Genomic DNA, 22,076 nt, shown 5'->3' on the forward strand with positions numbered 1-22,076 from the left:
GCTTTGAGTCTGGAGTTAAGGGAAGGGAGGGGCCAGTCTGGAGATATAAATCTGACCGTCAGTAGACAGGGTGGTGTTAAGATGATGGGTCTGGATGAGGTCAGCCAGGGAACGAACGAGCATGGATAGAGAGGAGGACCCAAGACTGCGCAGGGCATGCTGCCAGAGGAGGCTGGGAAGCTGAGGAAGTTGACACCTCACCTGAATCAATTCTGTGAATTAGGAGGGTTTAAAGGGATAATTCTCAGAAGTTCTTCCCATAGTGCCTGGAGTGTAATCTTAATAGAATAGTGAATGCTAGCTCTGTGTATGTTTGCCTTTTTTCTTTTTAAAAAATGAAAATAAAGGGAAACAACAATCTAGGGTGTTTGGGAGAAGTATAGTTGCTGGCTGTGACCGTCCTGTGAAAACTCCTTGATTCTGGACAAAGAGACAGGCCTTTCTTTGGCCAAGCCTTGGGGGCTTCTGTAAAGCCCTTCCCCACTCCCAGGATCCCCTCTCTCTGCCCAGAGCTGACATCACCAGGGCAGCTTGTGGGGAGTTCTGGCTCTGAGGACAAAGGCCTGAGTGTGAGCAGTGTGGGGCCTGGCATCTCCCAGCTGCCGCAGCCCTGATGCCCCATCTGTGCCAGGGTTAGACATGGGGGTGGGAGCCATGCAGCTCCCGTCACAGCAGGGCCCCAGGACCCCGGGGTTCTGCTTCTCCTAGGAAAGGGCCATTAAGGTCCCTCAAAGGCAGTAGCTCTGAGTCTCGGACCAGTCCTTTGTGCTCTCTGTGCCAGTTTACCCATCTGCGATAGGGAGACAACGGTCCATGCTTATCCTAGGGCCGTGAGGATGAGCTTTACCGACAGGTGAGGCACGAGGCACAGTGCCTAGCGTGTGGTGAGCACATGGTAAATGTTCTCTGATCTTATTTTCACCTGACTAAAGCAGGGAATTTGTCTGTTTTGTTGGGAAGTTCCCCCAGTGCTTGGAATGGTGCCCAGCACACAGTAAGCACACGATGTGAATCTATAAAATGAATGAAAGATAGGATGGGAATCCCTTTTCCCAAGAGTCCCATTTCATTTTCAGTTTGCTAGCATGGTGTTGAGGAGGAAGGCTGAGACCTGTTCATTGCTGGATGTGCTGGCAGTTTGCTCATTCATTAGTTCATTCATTCATTCATTCATTCATTCAGTCATGTATATATTGAGTGCATTGTCAACCCTCTGGACTCAGACTGTGAGGGGCATGGTGGGGGACCACAGACATGTAAGTTGTGATTCCTGGCATCCAGAAAAACGGATTCTCAAGTTGGAGCCCGCTTGGCTTCAAGAGGAGCTTCTCCAGAGGAAAGGGCAATACCTACACGTGATTTTTAGCCACGTGGAACAAACAACCTACTATGGAGGTGCTAGAAGGAAAGAGTCTGAGGAGTTGAGAGAAGATGGGGAAGGCTTCCAGGAGGTGGGGTGGCTGGGCTGGCCTTGAAGAATGCTGGGCTTGGGATAAGGGTAGACTGGCATCATGTTTCTAAACCCAGGCTCTTCATCAGCCCACCTAGGTATAGATCCCACCTCTGTGGCTCACTTGTTTGTGTGGGGTCACCTTGAGGAGAAACACTTAACCTTCCCCACCCTTGCCTGAGCTGTGAAATGGGAATAATAATAGTGTTTAGTTCATAGGGAAGTTGGTGGTCAGTATTAGAGCCGTCAGTGACCTTCGGGGCATATCATAAACTTTTGGTCAGTGTTAGCTATGGATGATGATAATATATTTGTTATTATTGGGGGAAGTAAAAGCATTTTAGGCAGAGGGTATAGAATGAGCAGAGGAAAGGGGGCTGGCACGAAGGAAGTACTGATGTGGGTGGCTGCAGGTGGACATTGAGGTGACTGGTGTGGCCAGGAGCTGGCAGGTGAGTTGTAGTCTTTACTCTGCAAGCCCAGACATAGGTATTCCTGTGGCAGCACTCATGTCTCCACCTTCCAGGTAAAGATATAAAACCTTCTCAGTAACAGTTGAAGATTGCAGGTTCATTTTCCAAATCCTGTCGTAACCCTCCCTCCACAGAGGTAACTCCCACTAGATCTTAGTGTATTATTTCTTTCCCATATATGTTCTTTATATGTTACTACAGACCTGTTCTCTGTAAACAATGCCTAGTTTTGTTTTGTGTGCCTTTAAAAACTTTAAATGGGTTCATACCATACATATTCTTTGTGGTTTTTTTCTCAAAAGTATGTTTTTGAGGTTCATCCACGTAGCTCTATGTAGCTTTAGTTCCCTTGTCACCACAGTGTAGTGAACTACTGTATGCCTCCTGCAGACGTATTTTTCTATTCTTCAGTTGATGGATATTTAGGTTGCTTCTCATTTTTTGCTATTCCAAACAAGGCAGTTTTGAATGTCTGGGTTCTTATCTCCCTGGTGTGTATACGTGAAAGTTTCCTTAGACTAGGGATTGGCAAACTTGTCTGTAAAAGGCCAGATACAAAATATTTCAGGTTCTGTGACTCTGTGGTCTCTGTTACAACTACTCAGCTCTGCCATGATCACTTGGAAACAGCTGTGGACAATATGTAAACAGATGGATGTGGCTGTGTTCCAATAAAACTTTATTACCAAAATAGGGACAGGGCAGGATTTGGCTCACCCCTGATGGAGGCTTTGTGCTGGGTTGTAGAATTCAGGGTGGGACAAAAGTAGATTTGTAGTTAAGAGTTTGCAAAACACAGAGTTTATTCTTGTATTATTATTTGTTATTGTATTTCCCATATGAATGACTGTGAACCTCCTTTTGCCCCACTCTGGATGCACATTTCCATCTTTCCTAGGTATTGCTAAATTGCTTCTAAAGCCTGTAGCTGCATTCTGAGAGTGCTTCCCATGGCTGTCTGAGGGTGGCTCAATCCTTTTGCTGTCCTTGGCGAAATTTAATGAATGTATCCTGCCCCTTTGCAGAGCTGCATGCTTTTGGGAGGCCGGAAGACCACAGACATCCCTCTGGAAGGATACCTGCTGTCTCCGATTCAGAGGATCTGCAAGTACCCCCTCCTCCTCAAGGTAAGATCTGCACTCCACTCCTTTCGCCGTATTTGAAATCACAGATTGGCTCTGATTGGCTCAGTCATAAAACAAAACTTGTTAGTTCAAGTAGCTGAGAAGTCTGGGACAGTGTGGACTTTGGGCCAGGCTGGATCCTGCCTCTTTCTCCCTTGGTCAGTTCTGCTTTCCTACTGTTCAGCTTTATTTTCAGTGTGGTAGCAGAGGGCTGTAGTTACTCTAGCCTCACACCCTCTGAAGTTCAAGGACATTGGGAAAGAGTGAACCTCTCTTCTAGTAACTCTGACAGAAGTCCTGAGGGCGATTCAGGCTTTGGCCATCTGTGGCCAGGAGAATGTGAGACCACGAATGATTTGGGCCTGAGTCGCGTGCTGTTACTTGAACCAATGACATGAGGCCTTTCCTTGCGCTGTTTCCCTTCCTCTTATGTGCTTGGACTTGGGCTTTACCCCAGTCACTATGAGCTGGGCAGTGTTAGGCTCTGATTGGCTAAGATAAGGTCCAGTGACAGTGACCAGGGCAGTATTGTGTTCTGATCGGCTGAGATTGGGGTCAAGTGCTTCACACCTGAACCAGTCACCTTGAGCGAGGGATCTCTAATTGGCTTAGATTTGTGTCATGTGCTCCAACCTGCCACCAATCACTGTCCCACAGGCCAAAAGCCTAGTGAGGGGAACAGACTGGACCCTTCTCACCAAAATCGGGGCTTTTTGTGGAAGAGGGTGAGCACATGCTGTGTGGGCAAACCACAGCGTCCATGTACTGCTGTTTCCTTTGCTGTCCAGCCACCTTTGACTCAGTCTTGGTCAGGCAGACTAGGGGAAGATTTGCTGCTCGTGTGGGGACCCAAGAAGTCTTAATTTTCAGCTTCAGAGCTGGCTCCTGGGTAGATCTCCATCTGGGTGGATGGCTCTGTCACCATCTGCTGCTCTCAGCCCAGGGTTTTCAGCCCTTGGAAATGGCGGCTGTTGACCGGAGCTTGCCTTGGCTTCATCCTCAAGGCCTTGTGTCTGACAGCTGTTCCTGGAGTCCTTGCTGGTGGATTAATTTGGCTGGTGGTGCCTCATTCACACACTTGCTCCCTGGGGCCACATGCATCCTTGCTCCATGAACTGGAAGGGAGAGGGGAGGGAAAAAGTACTAGGGACTTCTTAAACTTGACTTTCTGCTGGATAAGGTGGGTGACACTTGAGCCTCTGAGTTGGACCAGATCCTGAGGCCATCAGCTCTGCCTGTGAACACAAGCCTGTAATGTGTGTGGCTGTGGGACACAGCTCTCCCCACAGCTCCTCTGGCCTGCTGCTGTTTATCCCTTCTAGAGATCTCGAAAGAACTTTCTATAGTGGTTCTTGTAGCTGCTCGAATTCCTGAGTGGATGTTGGCAAGGCCATACGTAGCTCAGCTCTTCACCTTGGCGCAGAAGAAGCTCCATGTGGAACTCAGAGATTGGTAGCCTGTGGACTGAATCGGACCTGTCCATGTTCTTTATTCGATCTGCTTGGTTTGTCTTCCACACATGAATTAGTTGCCAGCATTTAAAGAGAGAGCGTTCTGTATTGGCTTAAGGCAGGGGCTAGCAAAACTGTGGTTTGTGGGTCACATCTATCCTGTGGCCTGTTTGTGTACAACCCATGAGCTAAAAGTAGTGTTTACATTTTTTAAAGGGTTGTAAAAATAAAACAAAATAAAAAAACAAAGAAGACTATGTAACAGAGACCGGATGTGGACAGCAAAGCCTAAAATATTTATTATCTGGACCTTCACAGAAAAAGTTTGCTGACCCCTGGGTTAGAACCACACTTTGCAGCCATAGACTGCCTGGGTTTGAATTCCAGCTCTGCCTTTTAATAGTGTGTGACTTTGGGTCCATCACTTCTCCATGCCTCCATTTCTCATCTGTTATGCATAGTTTATATTAAAAGTGCTGATAAGGTTGTGGTAGTGATTAGATACTTATTTACTTGATTCTTAGAGCAACTAGATGAGGTTAAAGGACTTTGATTAGCCCCATTGTAGAGATGAGGCAACTGAGGCACAGAGAAAGGAAGTGGCCTCTTCAAGACCAACATTAGGTAAGCAGAAGGAAGCAAGATTTGTCGATTTCTCGAATTCCCCTATCAGCTCCACAGCCCGTTGAGAAGCACTTTGAGGTGTTAAAGTTGCCAAGTGCTGGGTGCTGGGGATGCTGAACTTCTCAGTTCCCTAAGTGGTGAGTCCGGGAAGGTCAGTGGCTTTGTGTTTCGTGGTTGGTGACTGGTCCCCTCCTCTTTTCCTGGGTTTCAAAACCGTAAACATCTGACCCCTTAGAAGAACCACCAGCTGAGGTTCCCTAGGTGTTAATTAACCCTTTGATTTCTGGATCTTGAGAAAGTCTGGGATCCCAGCATGCACTTGGAATGGCAGTTTCTGCAACGTATTTTAACAGCCAGTGGTGCCGGACCTGTGTGTACTGGTGGACTCCAGCTCTCAATGCGTTTCTGAGGCCTGCTCAGCCCCAGGGGCCACAGTTTGGTCTGGCAGGATTTCAAGGCTCTGGATTCCCAGAAGAATAGAGAGAGAGGGACAGAACCGGCCGGCAACCAATGGAGGAATAACTGTCCACAGGAAATGGTGATGAAACTGGACTGTGGGTTTGCTCTCCTGACCAAATGGCTGTTTACAGGCCCAGTTTCCTCTCTCTCCAGCTGTGTTTATCCGAGGCTCAGAAAGCACTGAGGGACCAGCCAACAGGACCTCAGATTCTTGTGGGCCCATGCCATGCTGTCCGCCCCACTGAATTGCTCAGAGTGTCCCGGCCTTTGGCACCCACAGCTGGAATGTTTGCATCAGAAAACAGCTGGGACTGAGGGGAATTCTTCATACCCCTCCTGAGTTCCTCCTTTCTGTCACATTTTCCAGTGGGTTTTAAAAGACAATCCCATGAGCTGGGGGGCAGTGCTACCCCTCTGGCCCCTCTGGTTCTGACACCCTTGCAGATGTCCCTGTGGCCCTCTGAGCCCCCTTGTTTGAGCTGAACTCTGAATCAAGTAGGCGAACAAGATTGAAGAGCCTGGGTGGGAAGAGGGAAGAGGCGAGAATGAAAGCCTCTTTGGGAACAGCCCCAAAAAGCTGAACTTGAACATTGCCTAAGAATAGCCGGAACATTCTATTTCAGCCCTCAGCCCAGGCCCGGCATAGACAGTTGGCATTTTCAGGCTTTGTTGAGTTTTCCATCCACAGTTCCAGGGAAATGATTCGGGTTTGGGGTAATGCCCTTGGTGCTCAATTGGCAGATGCCTGAGGCAAGACCGACTGTCACTGACCCTTGTAGTTTCCTATTGATGCACAGATCTTATTGGGGTGCTCACTGTGCACCAGCTGCTGGTGTGGCTCAGGATCCATAGTCATGAACAAGACAGGCTCAGGGCTTTCGGTCTTGGACTGGGCTCCCCATGAGGACCTGCCTGCTGCATAATGGAAATGGGTGAGGCAGGTAGGGGGCAAATTGGAGGGCACATCTGTCTAAAGGGGGCAGCTGGCATTCCAGTCCCCCTGTTCCCCTTCACCTTCTACCTCTGTAACCCCTTCAGTCTCCTTTGCTGGTTCCTCACCTTCTAGACCTCTAAGCTAGATAGGCCCCAGACCTCAGTCCTTGGGACTCGACTCTATGTAGACTCTCTTCCTTGGGGCCTTTTCACTCTGGCTTTTTTTTTTTTTTTTAAAGTATATTCAGAAGTTGTGCAACTATCACCATAATAATTTTAGAAATATTTTCATTAGCCCTTGTAAAAGGAACCCTGGACTCATTAGCAGCCATTTCCATTTCCCCTCCTCTCCCACAGCTCCTGGCAACTACCCACCTACTTCCTATCTCTGTGAATTGCCTATTCTGCACATTTCACATAAATGGAATCATATAATATCTAATCTTTTGTGTCCGGCTCCTTTCACTTAGCACAGTGTTTTCAAGGCTCATCCCTGTTGTAGCACGGATCACAACTTCATTCCTTTTTGTGGCTGAGTAATATCCCATTGTGTGGATAGACCACATTTTGTTTATCCATTCATCTGTTGATGGACATTTGGGTAGTTCACACTTTTTGGCTGTTACGAATAGTGCTATTATGAGAGGTGATGGGGCCAGAATTTGCAGGGCCTTGTGGGCCATTATAGGGTCTTTGTCTTCCCCGAGTGAGGTGGGTGCCATGAGAAGGTTCTGAGCAGAGGAGGGACAAGATCTGACTTAGTTCTCACAGGATCCCTCTGGCTTTATATGAAGAATGGACAATGGGTGGTGAGAGTGGAGGTGGGGAGACCAGAGGGTCGTTGACCTCAGTGGTCCAGGTAGAAGATGGCCAGACTAGGGTGGTAGCAGTGGTGGGGGGTGCATTTTGTGAGAATTGCCTCTTCACATCATTTGCCCATTTTCTATTGGATAGTTGTCTTTGTATTGATTTGCCAGAGTTTTCTATATTATCCTGGATACTTTGTGTCATCTCTTTGGAGATCTCATCTGACTCTGATGTTATGAAATGAGCCCTCCATCTGCCAGCAACCTGGCACTGTCACCATCTTGCTGAGAAGGCACAGGAAGTCAGACGTCTATGCACTGTGGCCTTCTCTGCCCAAGCTCCCATCCTCCCCCAACCACAATGCCTACCCTCCATCCTGCCTCTTGGGCAGAGAACTGACACCTTGCCCACGGTTGCTCCAGCACGTTAGCATGCATCAGCCCCAATTCAGGCTCTTTCCTGTGTAGTGAGAAACAATAACTCAAGGAACGAAGCCTCCTCTTTCAGGGTGAAAGACCTGCTCTCTTTCTTTCAAATCCAAGTTTGTATACCCAGTCTTACAAGGAGCCTTCCTAGATCTCTCTTCCTGGGTGTCCTGCCTGTGCTCTACTTTTTGCCATGCTTTGTGTGGTTCTAGCTCCACCTCTTAGCTGTGTGACCAAGTACAAGTTGCTTAACCTCTCTGTGCCTCCATCGTATCATCTGCAAAATGTAGATGGTTGTTGCCTCCCAGGCTTACTGCAAAGACAATGCGTGAGAAAACTCATAACACTCTGCATATTACTAGGTAGATAGTCATGCTAGGTAAATGTTAGCTACTCTAATATTGTAGTGATTTTTATTTTTATTTATTCCAGCTCCTGAGCTTATTAGTGTTGCCTCTTTGAGAAGTGACTTAAGCTCTCTGTCCCTCAGTTTCCTCCTCTGTCAGATAGTGCCTGGTCATGGGTTATTGTGAAGATTAAATGAAATAATACATGTAAAGTGCGTATAAGTGCTTAGTATTAGCTATTTTTTTTTTGCCTCAAAGTCTGTTTTGCCCAGTATTCATAGAACTATAGTGGGTTTCTTTTGATTAGTATTTTCACGATATATCTTGTTTCATCCTTCTACTATCAACCATTCTCTGTCCTTAGGGTTTAGGTACTTCTTTTGTAAACTGCATAAAGTTAGAATTTTAAAATCTGACCTGTCAATCCCTATCTTATAACTGGAGAGTTTAGCCCACTTATATTTATTGTATTTATTGATACATTTGAACTTATTTTTATCATCTTTCTTTTAGATTTTTGTGTTCTTTTTTTCGCCCTTGCTTTATTTTGTACAGTTTTAGTGTTGTTGTCTTTTTTTGTTTAGTTACTCTTTTTATTTTTATTCCATTTTATTTTGCTCCTACTGTATAGGAGTTTATAGCTACCACCACCACCACCATTTCTCATAATTTTACCCTCTCTTCTTGAGAAGTGCCTCTGTAGAGCCTGAAATTAGAAGTGCAGGGTATAGGCTTATAGTGAGCTGTGCTTGGCCTCCTTTGGAAGTTGGATATAGAGCCACTGAATGTTGATGCCGTACCACTGAATGTTAGAGGAGACCTATTAATCCCAGGTGTCAAACACCTGTGGGGCATGTACAAGAAGTGAGTAGATTAGATGGAACTCAGTGGGGTGGGAACTGTGGCCGACTGTAGAGCACTTGTCCCATCTAAGGGAGTGGCCACCATTCAGGCCAATTGTTATTGTTAGATGGAAACACAGGCGCAGGGTGGCCAGAGCTTCTGCTTTGGCAATCGAATTTGGTCTGTGAGGAATGGTTTGTGACCTGGGCTCTGATCTAGTCCTTGCATTGCATAGCCAGGAGACCTAGGCTCAGAAAGGGTGGGTGACTTGCCTAAGGTCACATAGTATGTCCTAGTCAAAGCCAGAACATGAACTCCCAGTCCTGATCCCTCGTCCACTGTTTCCCCTTACCTCTCCCAGTGGAAGGATGGAGTTTTTAGGACCTGTGAGCATTATTTCTTTTTCTCCATTAATTTCTAATTCTCGAGGCTACAGCTTTCCCAGCCTTGAAGCAGGGGCTGAAATTGTTAAAACTGGAAATATATTTGCATGAAATTTCCATAGAGTTTGCAGGCTTGGAGGTTTTCTTTGCTGTGCTGGACAGCTTTTCACTTCTGGGTTTTCTTGGACTTCCAGTTGTTTTTTGCTTCTTTTTTTCTTTAAGTGGTGGTGGGTCTTGTCAAAGCCTCTTCATTCGAATCCTGCTGCCACCCTATATATGGTATGAGGGAACCTGAGGACTCCAAGTGCAGGAAGGTGCTTGATAGAGATAACAGCTCGGCCTCCTGGGCTTCGACGGTGGCACCTTTAGCAGAGGCCTTTGGACAGAGCCTGGAGCTGGCTGCAGTGTCCTCAGAAAGTGGATGTTTCTGTTGATCCAGCCCCCATTGGTGACACCCTCCACTCCCACGGGCCACCTTTTTCTCTTTGTGGAGAGGACAGGTTGACTTTCTAACTGCTTCTCTCCTTTCGGACATCCCCCCTCCCCCCCATTCACAGCAAGTGATGGATATTGTCACTTCTTCCAGTGACAATCCAGTTTTGTTTTTACACTATGATTTTATTGATCTGTCTTATGGCTGGCCTGGAGTTTGAGGCCCTGTGTCGCAGGCTGTCCTCTTGTGGCCTCGCTGTGGACAGGGCCCACACCTCTGGGGCATGTGACAGGGCTGCCCACAGCCAGCACCAGTGTCTCCCTTTTGGTAAAAGCCTGGTTGGAGGGGAGCAAGAGAGATGAGGAACCTTTCAGAAACACCGGCTCTTGTACTCCGACATCCTCTTTTCTAGGAAGTCCTCACCTCATGCCTGCTTTTGAAACCACATGGGGCTCATGAGGCGGATGTTGGGGAAAGGTCACCAGCCTGGCTCTGGAGGGGCTTGCTCTGTCATTTGCAGGGTGGCCTGGGGCACACCCCCTCCCTTCTCTATCCTCAGTTTATTTAAGGATTCCCCAAGGTCTGCCCCTGCTCAGACATTTTGTGTTTGAAGAGCCTAATTTTGGGGATTGCCATGTCTAGGTCACATGACTAAAGAAACATGTTTGCTGGCATGGTTGGTGGAGTGATTCGACCTGAAAAATCTTCCGATATCTTCAGGCCTGGCTAATCCTGCCGTCACCCTAGATATAGCAGTTCCTCTCTCATCACACTTAGGAGATAGCTGAAACCCTAAGGACTGGCCTGATCTTTAGAATTCCCCTGCCCATGCTTGTGGTGGGGGAAGTTCATGGTTTAAGGGTCTGCTCCACTTGCCTCTTTCCACCCCCCGCCATGTCCCTGTGAAGGCAAGGTATGTTCTATTTTCATCTGTAGTTAACATTTAATATTATATTAGTTTTAGGTATACAGCATAGTGATTAGATATTTATACTCCCTGAAAAGTCTAGTACCTACCTGACACCATGCATGGTTGTCACAGTACTATTGACTATATTCACTGTGCTGTGTTTTGCATCCTGTGACTATTTTGTAACTACCAATTTGTACTTAATCCCTTCACCTTTCTCACCCAGTCCCCCAAGGCAAGGTATTATTTATACCTATTTTGCAGACAAGAAAACAGCTAGGCAGAGGCTGTATCAGTGACCACCTCTCTGATCTCTCTCTGTCCTGTCTCTGTCCTATTTCTCTCTCTCTCTCTCTCTCTTCCTCCCTCCTTCTCTCTTTCTTATTTGTCCCATTCCAGCATCACCACCTCCTCACTGTTACTTGTTACCTACCACATATGCCTTCACATTTGCTGTTCCCTCTGCCAGGCACACTTTTCCCACAGATTTTTGCAGGACTCCCCCCCGTTGCTTCTTCCAGAGTCTCTGTTCAGATGTTGTCTCCTCAGAGGGGTCTTCCTGACCTCCCTATTTGACAGACCACCGTTTCCTCTAAGGCCCTCTAGCCTCCTCATTCTGATTTGTCTTCCTAGTATTTATCACTGGCTGACATTGAATTCTATACTGGATTTTTCTTTATTTTGGCTGATCTCTTTTATAGAACATAATATCCACCAGGTGAGGAATTTTTCCCTAGTTTTATTAACACATTTATCCCCAGATCCTAGAACACTGCCTGCTGTGGAGGAGGTACTCAAGGGACATTTATTGAATGAGTGGATGGATGAATGGATGAATGATGTTTCCCAGCCCCAGATCATACAGTTTCCATATAGCAAAGCTAGTATTTGGTCCAGGTGGGGTGACCTGGAGACCATGTTTGATCCCCTCTGGGTTAATGTCTCTTATTCTTGCCCTCACATCTTCCCTAGGAGCTAGCCAAGAGGACCCCCGGAAAGCACCCGGACCACCCCGCGGTCCAGAGCGCCCTGCAGGCCATGAAGACCGTGTGCTCCAACATCAATGAGACCAAGCGGCAGATGGAGAAGCTGGAGGCCCTGGAGCAGCTACAGTCCCACATCGAAGGCTGGGAGGTGTGTCAAGGGCAGGAGGGGCCCGGGCCCTCTGGGTTGGTGAGGGGCACAGGGAGTGTGCAGCTGCAGGAACAGACTTAGGCCTGGGCACCAGATTCAGTCTGTAGCATATTTTGTTTGGCCTACATGGTGTTTGTAAAGAAATATTTAATTAGTTTCAATTAACTCCTCATAAAAATTTACACTTCAAGTTTCCCTTGAAGGACAGTAACACTGGGCCCCAATTTTCCATGGTAATAGCCACTGGAGCCTCCAGTTTTCCTCAGTCCCCACCACTCCCCGTTACTCCCCAATCCTTCACATGTTGCCTTATCTCCCTGGTGCCCATAGGCCTTTGATTTTTTAATACCAAGGTCAAGGGTCTACTCCAGGACAGGATTCTGGCTCTGACACTTCCTTGTTGGGTGACTTAAGGTCAATGTCTTAACTTCTCTGAACTTCAGTTTCCTCATTGATGCCTGGCACATAGTAGGTACTCAGTACATGGTAGGTTTTGATATTACTATCATCATGATTATTAGGGGATGAGACTCTTGAGATCTTCTGACCGTGTGTAATTTATTTGTTTAAACCTCCACATCTTCCTTAGATTATTAGAGATTTCCTACAAATCTGTAGAAGGAAATGAGAAAATCTAAATAAACAAAAAATCAATATCAGAGTAAATACAGCTGGAATGGGAGATTAAGAGCAAAGATCAAAGACTCTTTGGACACAGATTATCTTCTGAATCATTTGCCTTTGGGTTTTCTGGCACTTGCTGTGTTTGGGATTTCCACTTCTTTTCCCTGTGTGGGGAAAACTTAAAAATGTGACTCTGTATTGCTAAGAGGCTGAGGGTTTGGCTGCAGAGAGGAGAGGGGCCAGGGTTCAGGGAAGAGGAGGGGATTGTGGATTAGTGCTTGCCATGTCCCCCACTCTCCTTTCGCTGGGCCTTCCTGCCTGGCCGAGACTGGAGAACAAAGAAATGCATTTCTCAAACCCCCTTGTAGCTTGGGATTGGGATGTTATCGGCCAAGATCAGATCCAGCTGCTTGACATTTGGAAGGCGGGAGCCGGATGGAGGCCACGTGCTGTTTTGCAGCAAAGCACAGCGCCCGTCATATTTGGCTTTCTATGGTAGCATTCGCGGAGGGCCAGGCTCCAGCTTCCTGGGTGTCAGGAGGCAGGGCATGGGCCTTTCTTTTTGTTGTTGGTGGTGTGTATCTAGTAGGACAGGGTGGCTTTGCAGCTGACAGTTGAGGCAGCAGCTCCTGAGTGCCTGGTTGCAGCCAGGTTGGCGTTTTCCTGGAGCATCAGTTCAGGCAGGTGCTGTTCTGATTTGCCCTTTTCCCAGTAGGGCAGAGGGAGTGGCCCCTGGAGGGGCAGTTCTGCAGTGTTCTCGGTTTGCTGGGAGTCCCGGCCTGGATTCCTGCCTCTTGTAGTCCCCCAATGATTGAGGAAGCCCCCCATTTCTTTCTGCATAAAATACATAGTAGCTTGGTTTTTGTTTCCTGCAACTGAAAATCAGCCGATCGTCAGGTGGATCTGTCAGGATGTTTTCTATAAGGACTCTTGTTTCAGCCTCATAATGTCAGAGCTCTGATTTGGTCTTTTGTGACCCTGTTGGCCTTCTTCTCATGGTTCCAGGATGGCAGCAGCTCCAGGCACTGTGTGTCCAAAGCAGGAGGAGACAAGGACATAGCCAGAGCAGTGAGAGGGAGCTCTTCTTTCCAGTAGAGGAAAACCTTTCCCAGAAGCCTGAGAAACTTCCCCCTCATCTCATTGGCCAGAAGCGGGTTACGTGGTCACTTTCAACAAATGTGCTAACATAAAGAGCAAATATTGTTGACATATTTAAGCACCTATCTCTTTGGACTTTGAGCTTCCTGGCAGCCAAGGTGAAAAGGACACATAAGTTACTTAATATTTATTGTCAAAAAAGGAAGCTATAGAACCGTTCTTTTGGGAGATAGAAAATTTCCTGGAAACCAGCTGGAAAAGAAATTTCTCACATGGGCCCCTGTGGAGAGGGTATTGAGCAAGCAATTTGGCAACCAGAGAAGTGATTTCCCGATGCCTTTCTTCTGGTAAGGGCCCAGGGAAATAGGAACTAAGGGTCTTTGGGGCCTCTTTTGTCCCAGAAAAATCTACAATTTGAGAATGGCCCTTATTTTGATCACTACAGTAGGAAATAAAATGACCCAGAATAAGAATTGCTGGCAATTATTGAGTACCTGTTATTTGCTTCCAACACTAGAAGGGAGGTATTATTATTCCCATGTACAGATAAGGAAACTCAGGCACAGGGACTTGGTTTTAAAGCCCAGCACTATAATTTAGACTGCCCTGCCTCAAGCTAGTTTGTCCTGCTCTCTTGGTCTTATTTCCCTCTACTTGTCTAATTTTAGTAATAATATCTCCGAAGTTATCTTCTGGTGTCATTGTGAGGCTAAAGCGAAGTGTGGAATATGGAAAATGTGAAAGGGTTTTCTGTGTAGTAAGAGGGTTTTTAAATATACTTTCATCCTCAAGTGACTTGTGAAAATAATATGTTTTAGCTAGAAAAAAAATAATGTTTAACAGTGCCTTGGCTTCATGCCATCAGTAGTTACAATCTCAGGGGACAGTATGAGTTAGGGTATCATCATGGTGAATGCTAGTGGTGACCAATCCTTATTTCTGATACTCTTCTTGATCATTTCTAATCTTTTTGTTTGACCTGTTGCCAATCTGATTGGATGGCTGTTGCCTCTCTCTTGGAACATGGCAGACAAGGGACTTGTTTTTGGAGGAGGGGGAGACTTTTCTGGGCCACTTTCTTGCTGTGTGCTTGGGCCTGCAGCAGTAGTTTGATATCTGATCTGTGGTTTTTTTGTCGCCTAATCCTTTGTAAGCCACTTGTCCTTTTTAGGTCAAATCAGATAAGTTAATCCATAAATCCATTTTGCTAAGCACAAGGAAATGGCAGCATGTTGCAATACTGTGCAAGTGAGTGAACGAGCCAGCCCCCTCTGTGTGGAGTGATTCCCTTGTCTCAGTTTCCTCATCTGGAAAGTCTGGACAATGGCAGTACCCTTGAGTAGCTTGGGGATTAGGGAGTGGATGCACGCAGAGCACTCAGAACAGCGCTTTCTTTCCTGGCTCAGAGCAAATGCTCAATAAACGTCAGGAGGAACTGTGGCAGCAAAGCAGGAGCTCTTTCTTAATTTTTTTAGATAAACAAGTATCATGCAGCTTTGGCTGGAGCTCACACCCAGCGTGGGCTGACCCAGGGGGACACTCCAGAAGCAAGCCCCACGGACTGTTGTAATAAAAAGAAATGTATAAGAAAGAAATAGGGCACACTCCTCTTGCTGGCTCTGGGAGCCCTGGTTTAAGAGCCAACAACTACTCACTCACCCATGAAGGGACAGAGGAAACAGAAGCTAGGAAACAAGTCATTTAAAGAAACAGAGCATGGAGAGAAGTTCTCATATGTTCTTCCCACCCTGCCTAGGCTGCCTTGTGCTCTCGGAGGTATGTGGTCTCTCCCCTTCTGAGACCCCTGCTCTTGACCAATGATTGCACACAAAAACCTTTCAGGGGAGTAGAGGTTAGTGGGTTGATGAATGGGGCCACCTGCCCGGGTTCAGAGCCCAGCTTGCTCACTTACTAGCTATGTGACCTTGAACAGGGGCATTCTTGTGGGGAGATGGAATAAACAAGTCAAGACATAAATACGGAGGAAGGCATAGGCAAAAAAAAACCCTTAAAAACAAAACTAGGCGCTGACCAGGGCTGTCTGGGTGAGTCCTTTCATCTCCCTGGGCCCCAAGTCCCACGTCTGTGAAATGGTCACCTCCACATCCTCTTGCCAGCATTGTTCTGGCTTGCTCAACAGATGGAAGCCGTCGATCAGATTGTATTGTTTTTCTGTCTGCTGACAGATTTGCGGTGCATTTAGGTTTGAGGGTGTGAGGGGAGGCAGTAGTAGGTTCTGTCTCTGGGAGGGAAGAGGGTTTCCCCAAGTGATCTGGATTTGTCAGCTCATTCACTGTGCCCCTTGTCACTCTCCCAGGGGTCCAACCTCACGGACATCTGCACCCAGCTCCTCCTGCAAGGGAATTTGTTAAAAATCTCTGCAGGCAACATCCAGGAGAGGGCCTTCTTCCTCTTTGACAACCTCCTTGTCTATTGCAAGCGGAAATCCAGGTGAGTTGCCGGGGGCAGGTGGGCCAGGCAGCTGGGGTTGGGTGGAACCCTGACAGTTTCTCGTGATGACATTATTCCTCTCTGGGCCTCCTTTTTCTCTTCTGAGTTGTGGGGTTTGTTCTAGACCAGCACTGTCCAATAGAAATATAGTGAGCCACATAGGTTATTTAAAACCTGATGTGGTTATTTAAAACAGCCACATTAAGTGAAAGGAAACCTGTGAAATGAATTTAAATAATATAGTTTATTTATTCCATTATATCCCCCAATATTATCATTTTAACAATCAATTAAAAAATTATTATAGAAATTTTGCATTCTTCTAAAAAATTTTACACGAAATCTTCAAAGTGTGGTATGCAGTGTGTTACACTTACCACACATCTCAATTTGTACGAGCCACATTTTAAGTGTTCAATACCACATGTGACTGTGGCTGCCATATTGGACTATGTAGACTGAGATAATCATGGAAGTTTGAAAGTTTTTTTGTGACACCAACATCCTGTGATTCTAAGATTCAAGGTAGAGGGTTTGAGGGGAGGGGGCTCTGAAAAGGATAGCACCATTATCATCTTTGTATCTTTCACTGGAGCTTCTTGCGCTTTGTAGAGTCTAGGAGTGAATGGATGGGTGGATGAGTGGTAGACTCAGGCATGAATTCTGGGATGTATGGCCAAATGAGAGGAGGCATAGATGGGTAGAGGTTTGGGAGATGAATGGATGGTGGATGAAGGGAGGCAGAGAGGGGGAGATTGGATGTATGTATGAATTGATTTATGAATAGGTGAGTGAGTAGGTGAATGAGTGAGTAGTTGAGTGGTTGGAGGTGCAGGAGATGGCTGGATGGAGGGATGGATAGAAAGTTGGGGGAATGTATGGATGTTCGGGTAGTTGGAAAAATGGATATGAAAACAGGATGGGCTGTCAGAGGTATATTTAGATGAATGAATGGTGACTTGGGGCCTTAATATGTGGTTTGTTGAGTCAAGGGGTAGATGAATGGATGGAAAGGTGGGTGGGTGGTGATGGAGGTTTGGAGATTAGTGGATAGATGGTCAGTTGGATGTGTGTGTTGATGGATGGATGGGTGGGTGGTAGTTGCTGGGGTGGTTGAACTCTGGTATGGAAGGTTGGATAATTGGAGGACTGAGTGGATGGATGGATGGATGGATGGATGAATGATTGGAGAGAGGGACAATTAGGAGACAGGGGTGGGGTGTGAGTGGATGGCTGGATCGGTGGGTAGATGAGGGACTGAGAGGTTCCTGCCTTTTAGTTTTTTTGCTCAGCAGGTAGAGGACTGTCTCAACTGAGCAACACAACCCTTTCTGAATTCTACTTCCTGCTACTTTGTCTTAGGGTGAAACAGTGATTTTCCAGAGGCTTTACTCCTTTATCTAGCGAAAGCTCCTTATAATTGAAACCCTGTTCAGTGATTTCTCTAGATCTGTGACTTTGCCTCTCTTTGCATCAGTTTCCTCATCTGTAAAATAGAGTGTGCTATTATATTTATCCCAGAGTCACTGTGAGGAATGAATGTGTTAGTGTCTGGCACATAGAAAGTGTACAGAATAAGGGGTAGCTGCTCTTACTGTTACTGTTAACTTACCTCTGCACGTGTTGGGTTCCTATTCAGTGCCATCCCACAGGTGCAGCTCCTGGCACATAGTGAGTGCTTCAACCACAGGCCCCTTCCTTCTGCCCTTTCCTCCCTGTTCTGGGGCTTGGTCCTTCTTGGACCATCTAGCAGTGGCTGGGTCAGCCTGTCTCCTCATTTGATATTTTATGCCCACCCACTCCGTTAGGTCTCTCAGTGTCTGTCTCATGTCCTCCTGTCCCCCCATCAGTGTCCCCCTCTCCTTCCTCCTTGCTTCCTGCCTCTTCTCACCGGGCCATCCTGAGAGCCCTTCTTTGGCAGTGCCAAGGCCACTGCCAGCATGTACCTCCTCCCTTTCCTGCCTCCTGGCCTGGGATACCTGAAACAGGCACTTTTCCCAGAGCACTGGGGTTTAGAAAACACAATGTTTCTTTGGGTCTCTGACTTGTTCCCAGCTTTGGCCAAGTTTGCTTGAGTTAGCTTCGGCTACCCCAGTGCAGGCCATGCTTCATGGCGTGGTCCTACCTGTTGGAGCAAGAGCAGCTGGTCCTGATCTTACTGGACTCCAAGTGGGCCTTCTACGGCTGCCTTGTGGCCAACAAGCTCTTTGAAGGCCACCCCTCCTCAGTTCTGCAAGTGAGCTGGGCTGGCGGAGGGAGAGGGCACATCTGGCTCCTGAGAAAACCTGGCAGGTAGCCAGCATTTCTGCCTCTGGATCAAGAGCCAGAGGACTGGGCTCCAAGGAGTCCCAGAGGGATTGGGCATTGGTGGATGGAACAACTGGCCTGACTCTGATGTGGTCACAGGAAATGCCTGACGCAGCTAGGTGTCTGCCAACTGTTTTGTCTTCGCCTGGGTCATGCCGGGCACCGCCCTTCCAGGACGTGGGTCAGGGAAGGTCTGTGATTCAGTGTTTCTGGTCTAATTCAAAAGTAGAGGCTCCTTGGATGTCAGGGTGAAAGGGAGTGTTTTAAAAGCCTACCTCCCATTCTTCAGAAGGGGAAACAGAGTCAGAAGAGCTAATCTCATATATATGTCAATGGCCTGCTTAGCATCTTAGGGGAGGCAGCAGCAGATGGTGGTTAAGGACACAGAGGCCTGCTGCTTACCAGCTGTGTGACCTTGAGTAAGTTATGTTGTGCCTCTGTTCTCCTATCTGTTAAATGGGGATAAAAGCCTCATAGGGTTGTTTTTATAGATTTAGTAAAATAAAACATGTAAAGTGGTTAGAATAGGCCAGGCACATGTATGTAAAGTAGAAGAAATGTAAATGTTTACCTTCACTTGGGTGTCTCACACTCAACTCACAATCAGATTAAACTGTTTGAAACAAGATGTTTTATCTTCATTTCAACTCCTGCTCCAAGCCTTTTCCTCTGTGAGTTTCCTCCTTCCCCCACTTCCCCAGGGCACCACCGCTTCCCCTGGAGCTCAGAATCTCAGTTGCCCTCGGTTCTCACCTGCTTCTCCCCCACACCCACTTCATCAGCAAGTTCCCTCTCATTCTGTCATCAAACTTGGGCCACAACCTCGGTGTAATTCCCACTAAAATTCCAGAGAGAGGTTGTGTGTATGTGTATGTAAATGATTGCAAAATTTACATGGAGACACAAAAATGGACAATTTTGTAGAAGGACAGAGCTGGAGGACCTGTATTACTGACACCAGGCTTACTATAAAGCTGCAGTAATTAAACACCTTGCTGACCAGTCACAGGTATACTTGTGTTTCTATGTCCCAATGTTGCTGACCAGTCACAAGATAACTCGTGTCTGCACTTACATTAATTTAAGTAATTTTAAACACCTTGCTGACCAGTCACGACTGAAGAGTAGCTGGCCGCATGGGTGAGTCCTGCCTTGAAATAGCCGGTCAACAAGGTGTTAAGATGTGGTGGTGGGCCCCGGCAGGGTGGCTCAGTTCGTTGGAGCACTTTGTAAAAGTTAATCGAGCCATATACTTCTTTGGGCACTTTTTTTCTGCATGGATATTATATTTTAATTAAAAGTTTATAAAAATGTGTATGTGCACACACGCACACACACACACACGGGTCTGTACAGATATGTGCACACAAACCATCTCCCATTCTAGTTCTTCCTGATTTCCACTGGTCCATGTGTAGTGTGTAGAGAACTTAAGTGAGATCATGTATTCTGTCAGACCCTTCGGGGCTCCCATCTCACGCGCGCAGGAGAAGCCCATCTTTGCCACTGCCTGCAGGACCCTGCAGGATCTGGCCCGTGTGGCTACTCTGCTTTCCCCACACTCCCCCTCGCCCGCTCGGTGCTCTCTCTCTCTCTCTCTCTCTCTCCTCCCCCACTCTGAAAAGCAATGGAAAAAATATCCTTGAGTAAGAATTAAAAAAAAACACATTCAATTTAATTTTCAGAGAGACGACTATCTTTCCACATGCATATGTCCTCAGCTTATATAATATTTAGTTTACCCAGTTACAGTGACAGGTGCACATCAGGGAGATAGGCTTGGAAACAGACACAGCTGGCTTTCGGGGAACATCACCCACCTGGTGGAGCAGACCACAAAGTGGCTTTCAAGCTCAGAGGGCTCAGGCTCTGCTTTATTTTAACCACAACATTGAGTACTTCTGGCATAATCAGAGTATGACTTCTTTACTTAGTGCCCGTCTCTGTGCCCACTCCCCATATTGGGAAATAAGTTCTTAGAGACATTGTTTTGTTCAGTCCTACAGCCCCAGCACCTAGAAGAGTGTGCCTGGCAGCCAGTAGGTGCTCTCTTAGTGCTTGTTGAATGCATGGGTGAGTGACTGCCTCAGCTTCCAACTTGGTATTCTGCCACAGGAAGTGCTGGTCAGATATTTGTTGAGTGACTAAATGGGCGAGCCATGGAATTCACCTGAGTGAATGAATGAATAGGTAGGTAGATGTAGACCAGGGGTGGGGAACCTTTTTCCTGACAAGGGTCACTTGGATACTTATAACATCATTTGCGGGTCATACAAAATTATCAACTTAAAAATTAGCTATGAAAAAAGCTCCTAGATATATTGAATTTCTAGACCCACCTGCATTTACCTTGGCAGGGCCAGACCAAATGATTTTGTGGGCCATATACGGCCCACTGGCCGGATGTTCCCTACCTCTGATGTAGATGATGGATGGACAGACTGCCTCCTCCTGGCTCTCTTCCACTCCTGTCTTATTTCAGGAAGTACCTGTTAGACACTTCGAGAGCCTCCATCCATTTTCTAGCCAAAAAGAATAGGTTTCTATTGCTTCTTGTTAGTTTCTTGTCCATGTCCCCTTTTAGCTGAAAAGTAGCTCTGTGAGGTCAGTAAGGCTACTTGCCCATTTTCCAGATGAGGAAACTGGCTGGGAGTGGAGAAGTCACCCAACCACCAGTCAAAAGCCCATGCTCCTGACCCCGGTGCAGGTCTCCTCACATCCCTCGTGCCTCTCCCTTGGCTCTGTTGAAGACACTTGAGCTCCCATGAGGTGAGGAATAGGGGATGTTGACTTCCCACTGTCTTTCAGGGTCACCGGGGGCAAAAAATCCACCAAGAGGACCAAATCCATCAACGGCTCCCTCTACATCTTCCGGGGCCGAATCAACACTGAAGTCATGGAGGTGGAGAACGTGGAAGACGGGACAGGTGGGTCCTGACCCCAACCCCTGCTTGAACCCAGTTTCACCTGCTCCATGGCATACTCTCTGTTTCTGTTAGTTTTTTCTCTTATTTGAAATGGAACCTACCTACAGAAAAGTGTCTAAAACTCATGCATATAAAATGAATACCTGGGAAGTCACCATTCAAGTTAACAAGTAAAACACCGCCTGCACCCTGGAAACCCTTCCCTGGTCATAGCGCCTCCTTCCCCTCAGAAGTAACCACATTCAAATTTCCTGATGGTCATTTTCTTGCTTTTTAAAAATATTTTTACCTCCTAAGTATGCATTGCTAATTACTTTCATCACAATTTCTCTTATTGTGATTTTCTCTCATAAAAAATCTTATTTAAATGGTTATGTATGTATATTTAGTGGCTTTAAATATATATATTTATATTTAAGTGGTCATAAAACACCATACATTCTTTTGCATCTTGCCGTTTCCTCTCAAGCCCATGTTCTTGAAATCCATTTGCGTTTCTGCATGCAGCGCTCTCTAGTTTGTTGGTTTACACTGCTGTGTAACAGTCCTTGCATGAAGAGTCTGCATTTTATCCATCCCTTTGATATGGACATTTAGGTGGTTTTCATTGTTGACTGTTCTGAACAGTGATGCTGGGAGCGTTCTTGTGTAAACCTCTTGGTGTATGTGTCCTTGAGCTTGTCAAGGGCAGGGGTTCTTAATTGGTTTTGAGCCACATACCTCTTTGGAAGTCTCATGAAAACTGTGGCCCCCCTCCTCAGGCCACAGTTCGGGGTACAAGCAATACCTGAATCAACGTCCCTGGGTAACACCGGCCTGCTTTCAGAGAGGGTTGCCGATCTCAACCCTGCAAGGAGTGCCTGAGGGCCCATG

At 46.8% G+C, this 22,076-nt stretch overlaps 1 protein-coding gene across 1 annotated transcript in view; it reads left to right on the forward strand.

Annotated features, from left to right (window-relative positions):
* PREX1 (phosphatidylinositol-3,4,5-trisphosphate dependent Rac exchange factor 1) overlaps positions 1-22,076 on the forward strand; it is a 158,030-nt gene that overhangs the window by 79,730 nt on the left and 56,224 nt on the right. The window contains exons 5-8 of the mRNA XM_016197354.2: positions 2,949-3,050; positions 11,635-11,796; positions 15,836-15,969; positions 21,085-21,203. Of these exons, the coding sequence (XP_016052840.2) occupies positions 2,949-3,050; positions 11,635-11,796; positions 15,836-15,969; positions 21,085-21,203 (517 nt within the window). The remainder of the gene's footprint in view (positions 1-2,948; positions 3,051-11,634; positions 11,797-15,835; positions 15,970-21,084; positions 21,204-22,076) is intronic.

The sequence above is a fragment of the Miniopterus natalensis genome, chromosome 7, assembly GCF_054644295.1.
Source record: "Miniopterus natalensis isolate mMinNat1 chromosome 7, mMinNat1.hap1, whole genome shotgun sequence".
In the NCBI taxonomy this organism is placed as follows: domain Eukaryota; kingdom Metazoa; phylum Chordata; class Mammalia; order Chiroptera; family Miniopteridae; genus Miniopterus; species Miniopterus natalensis.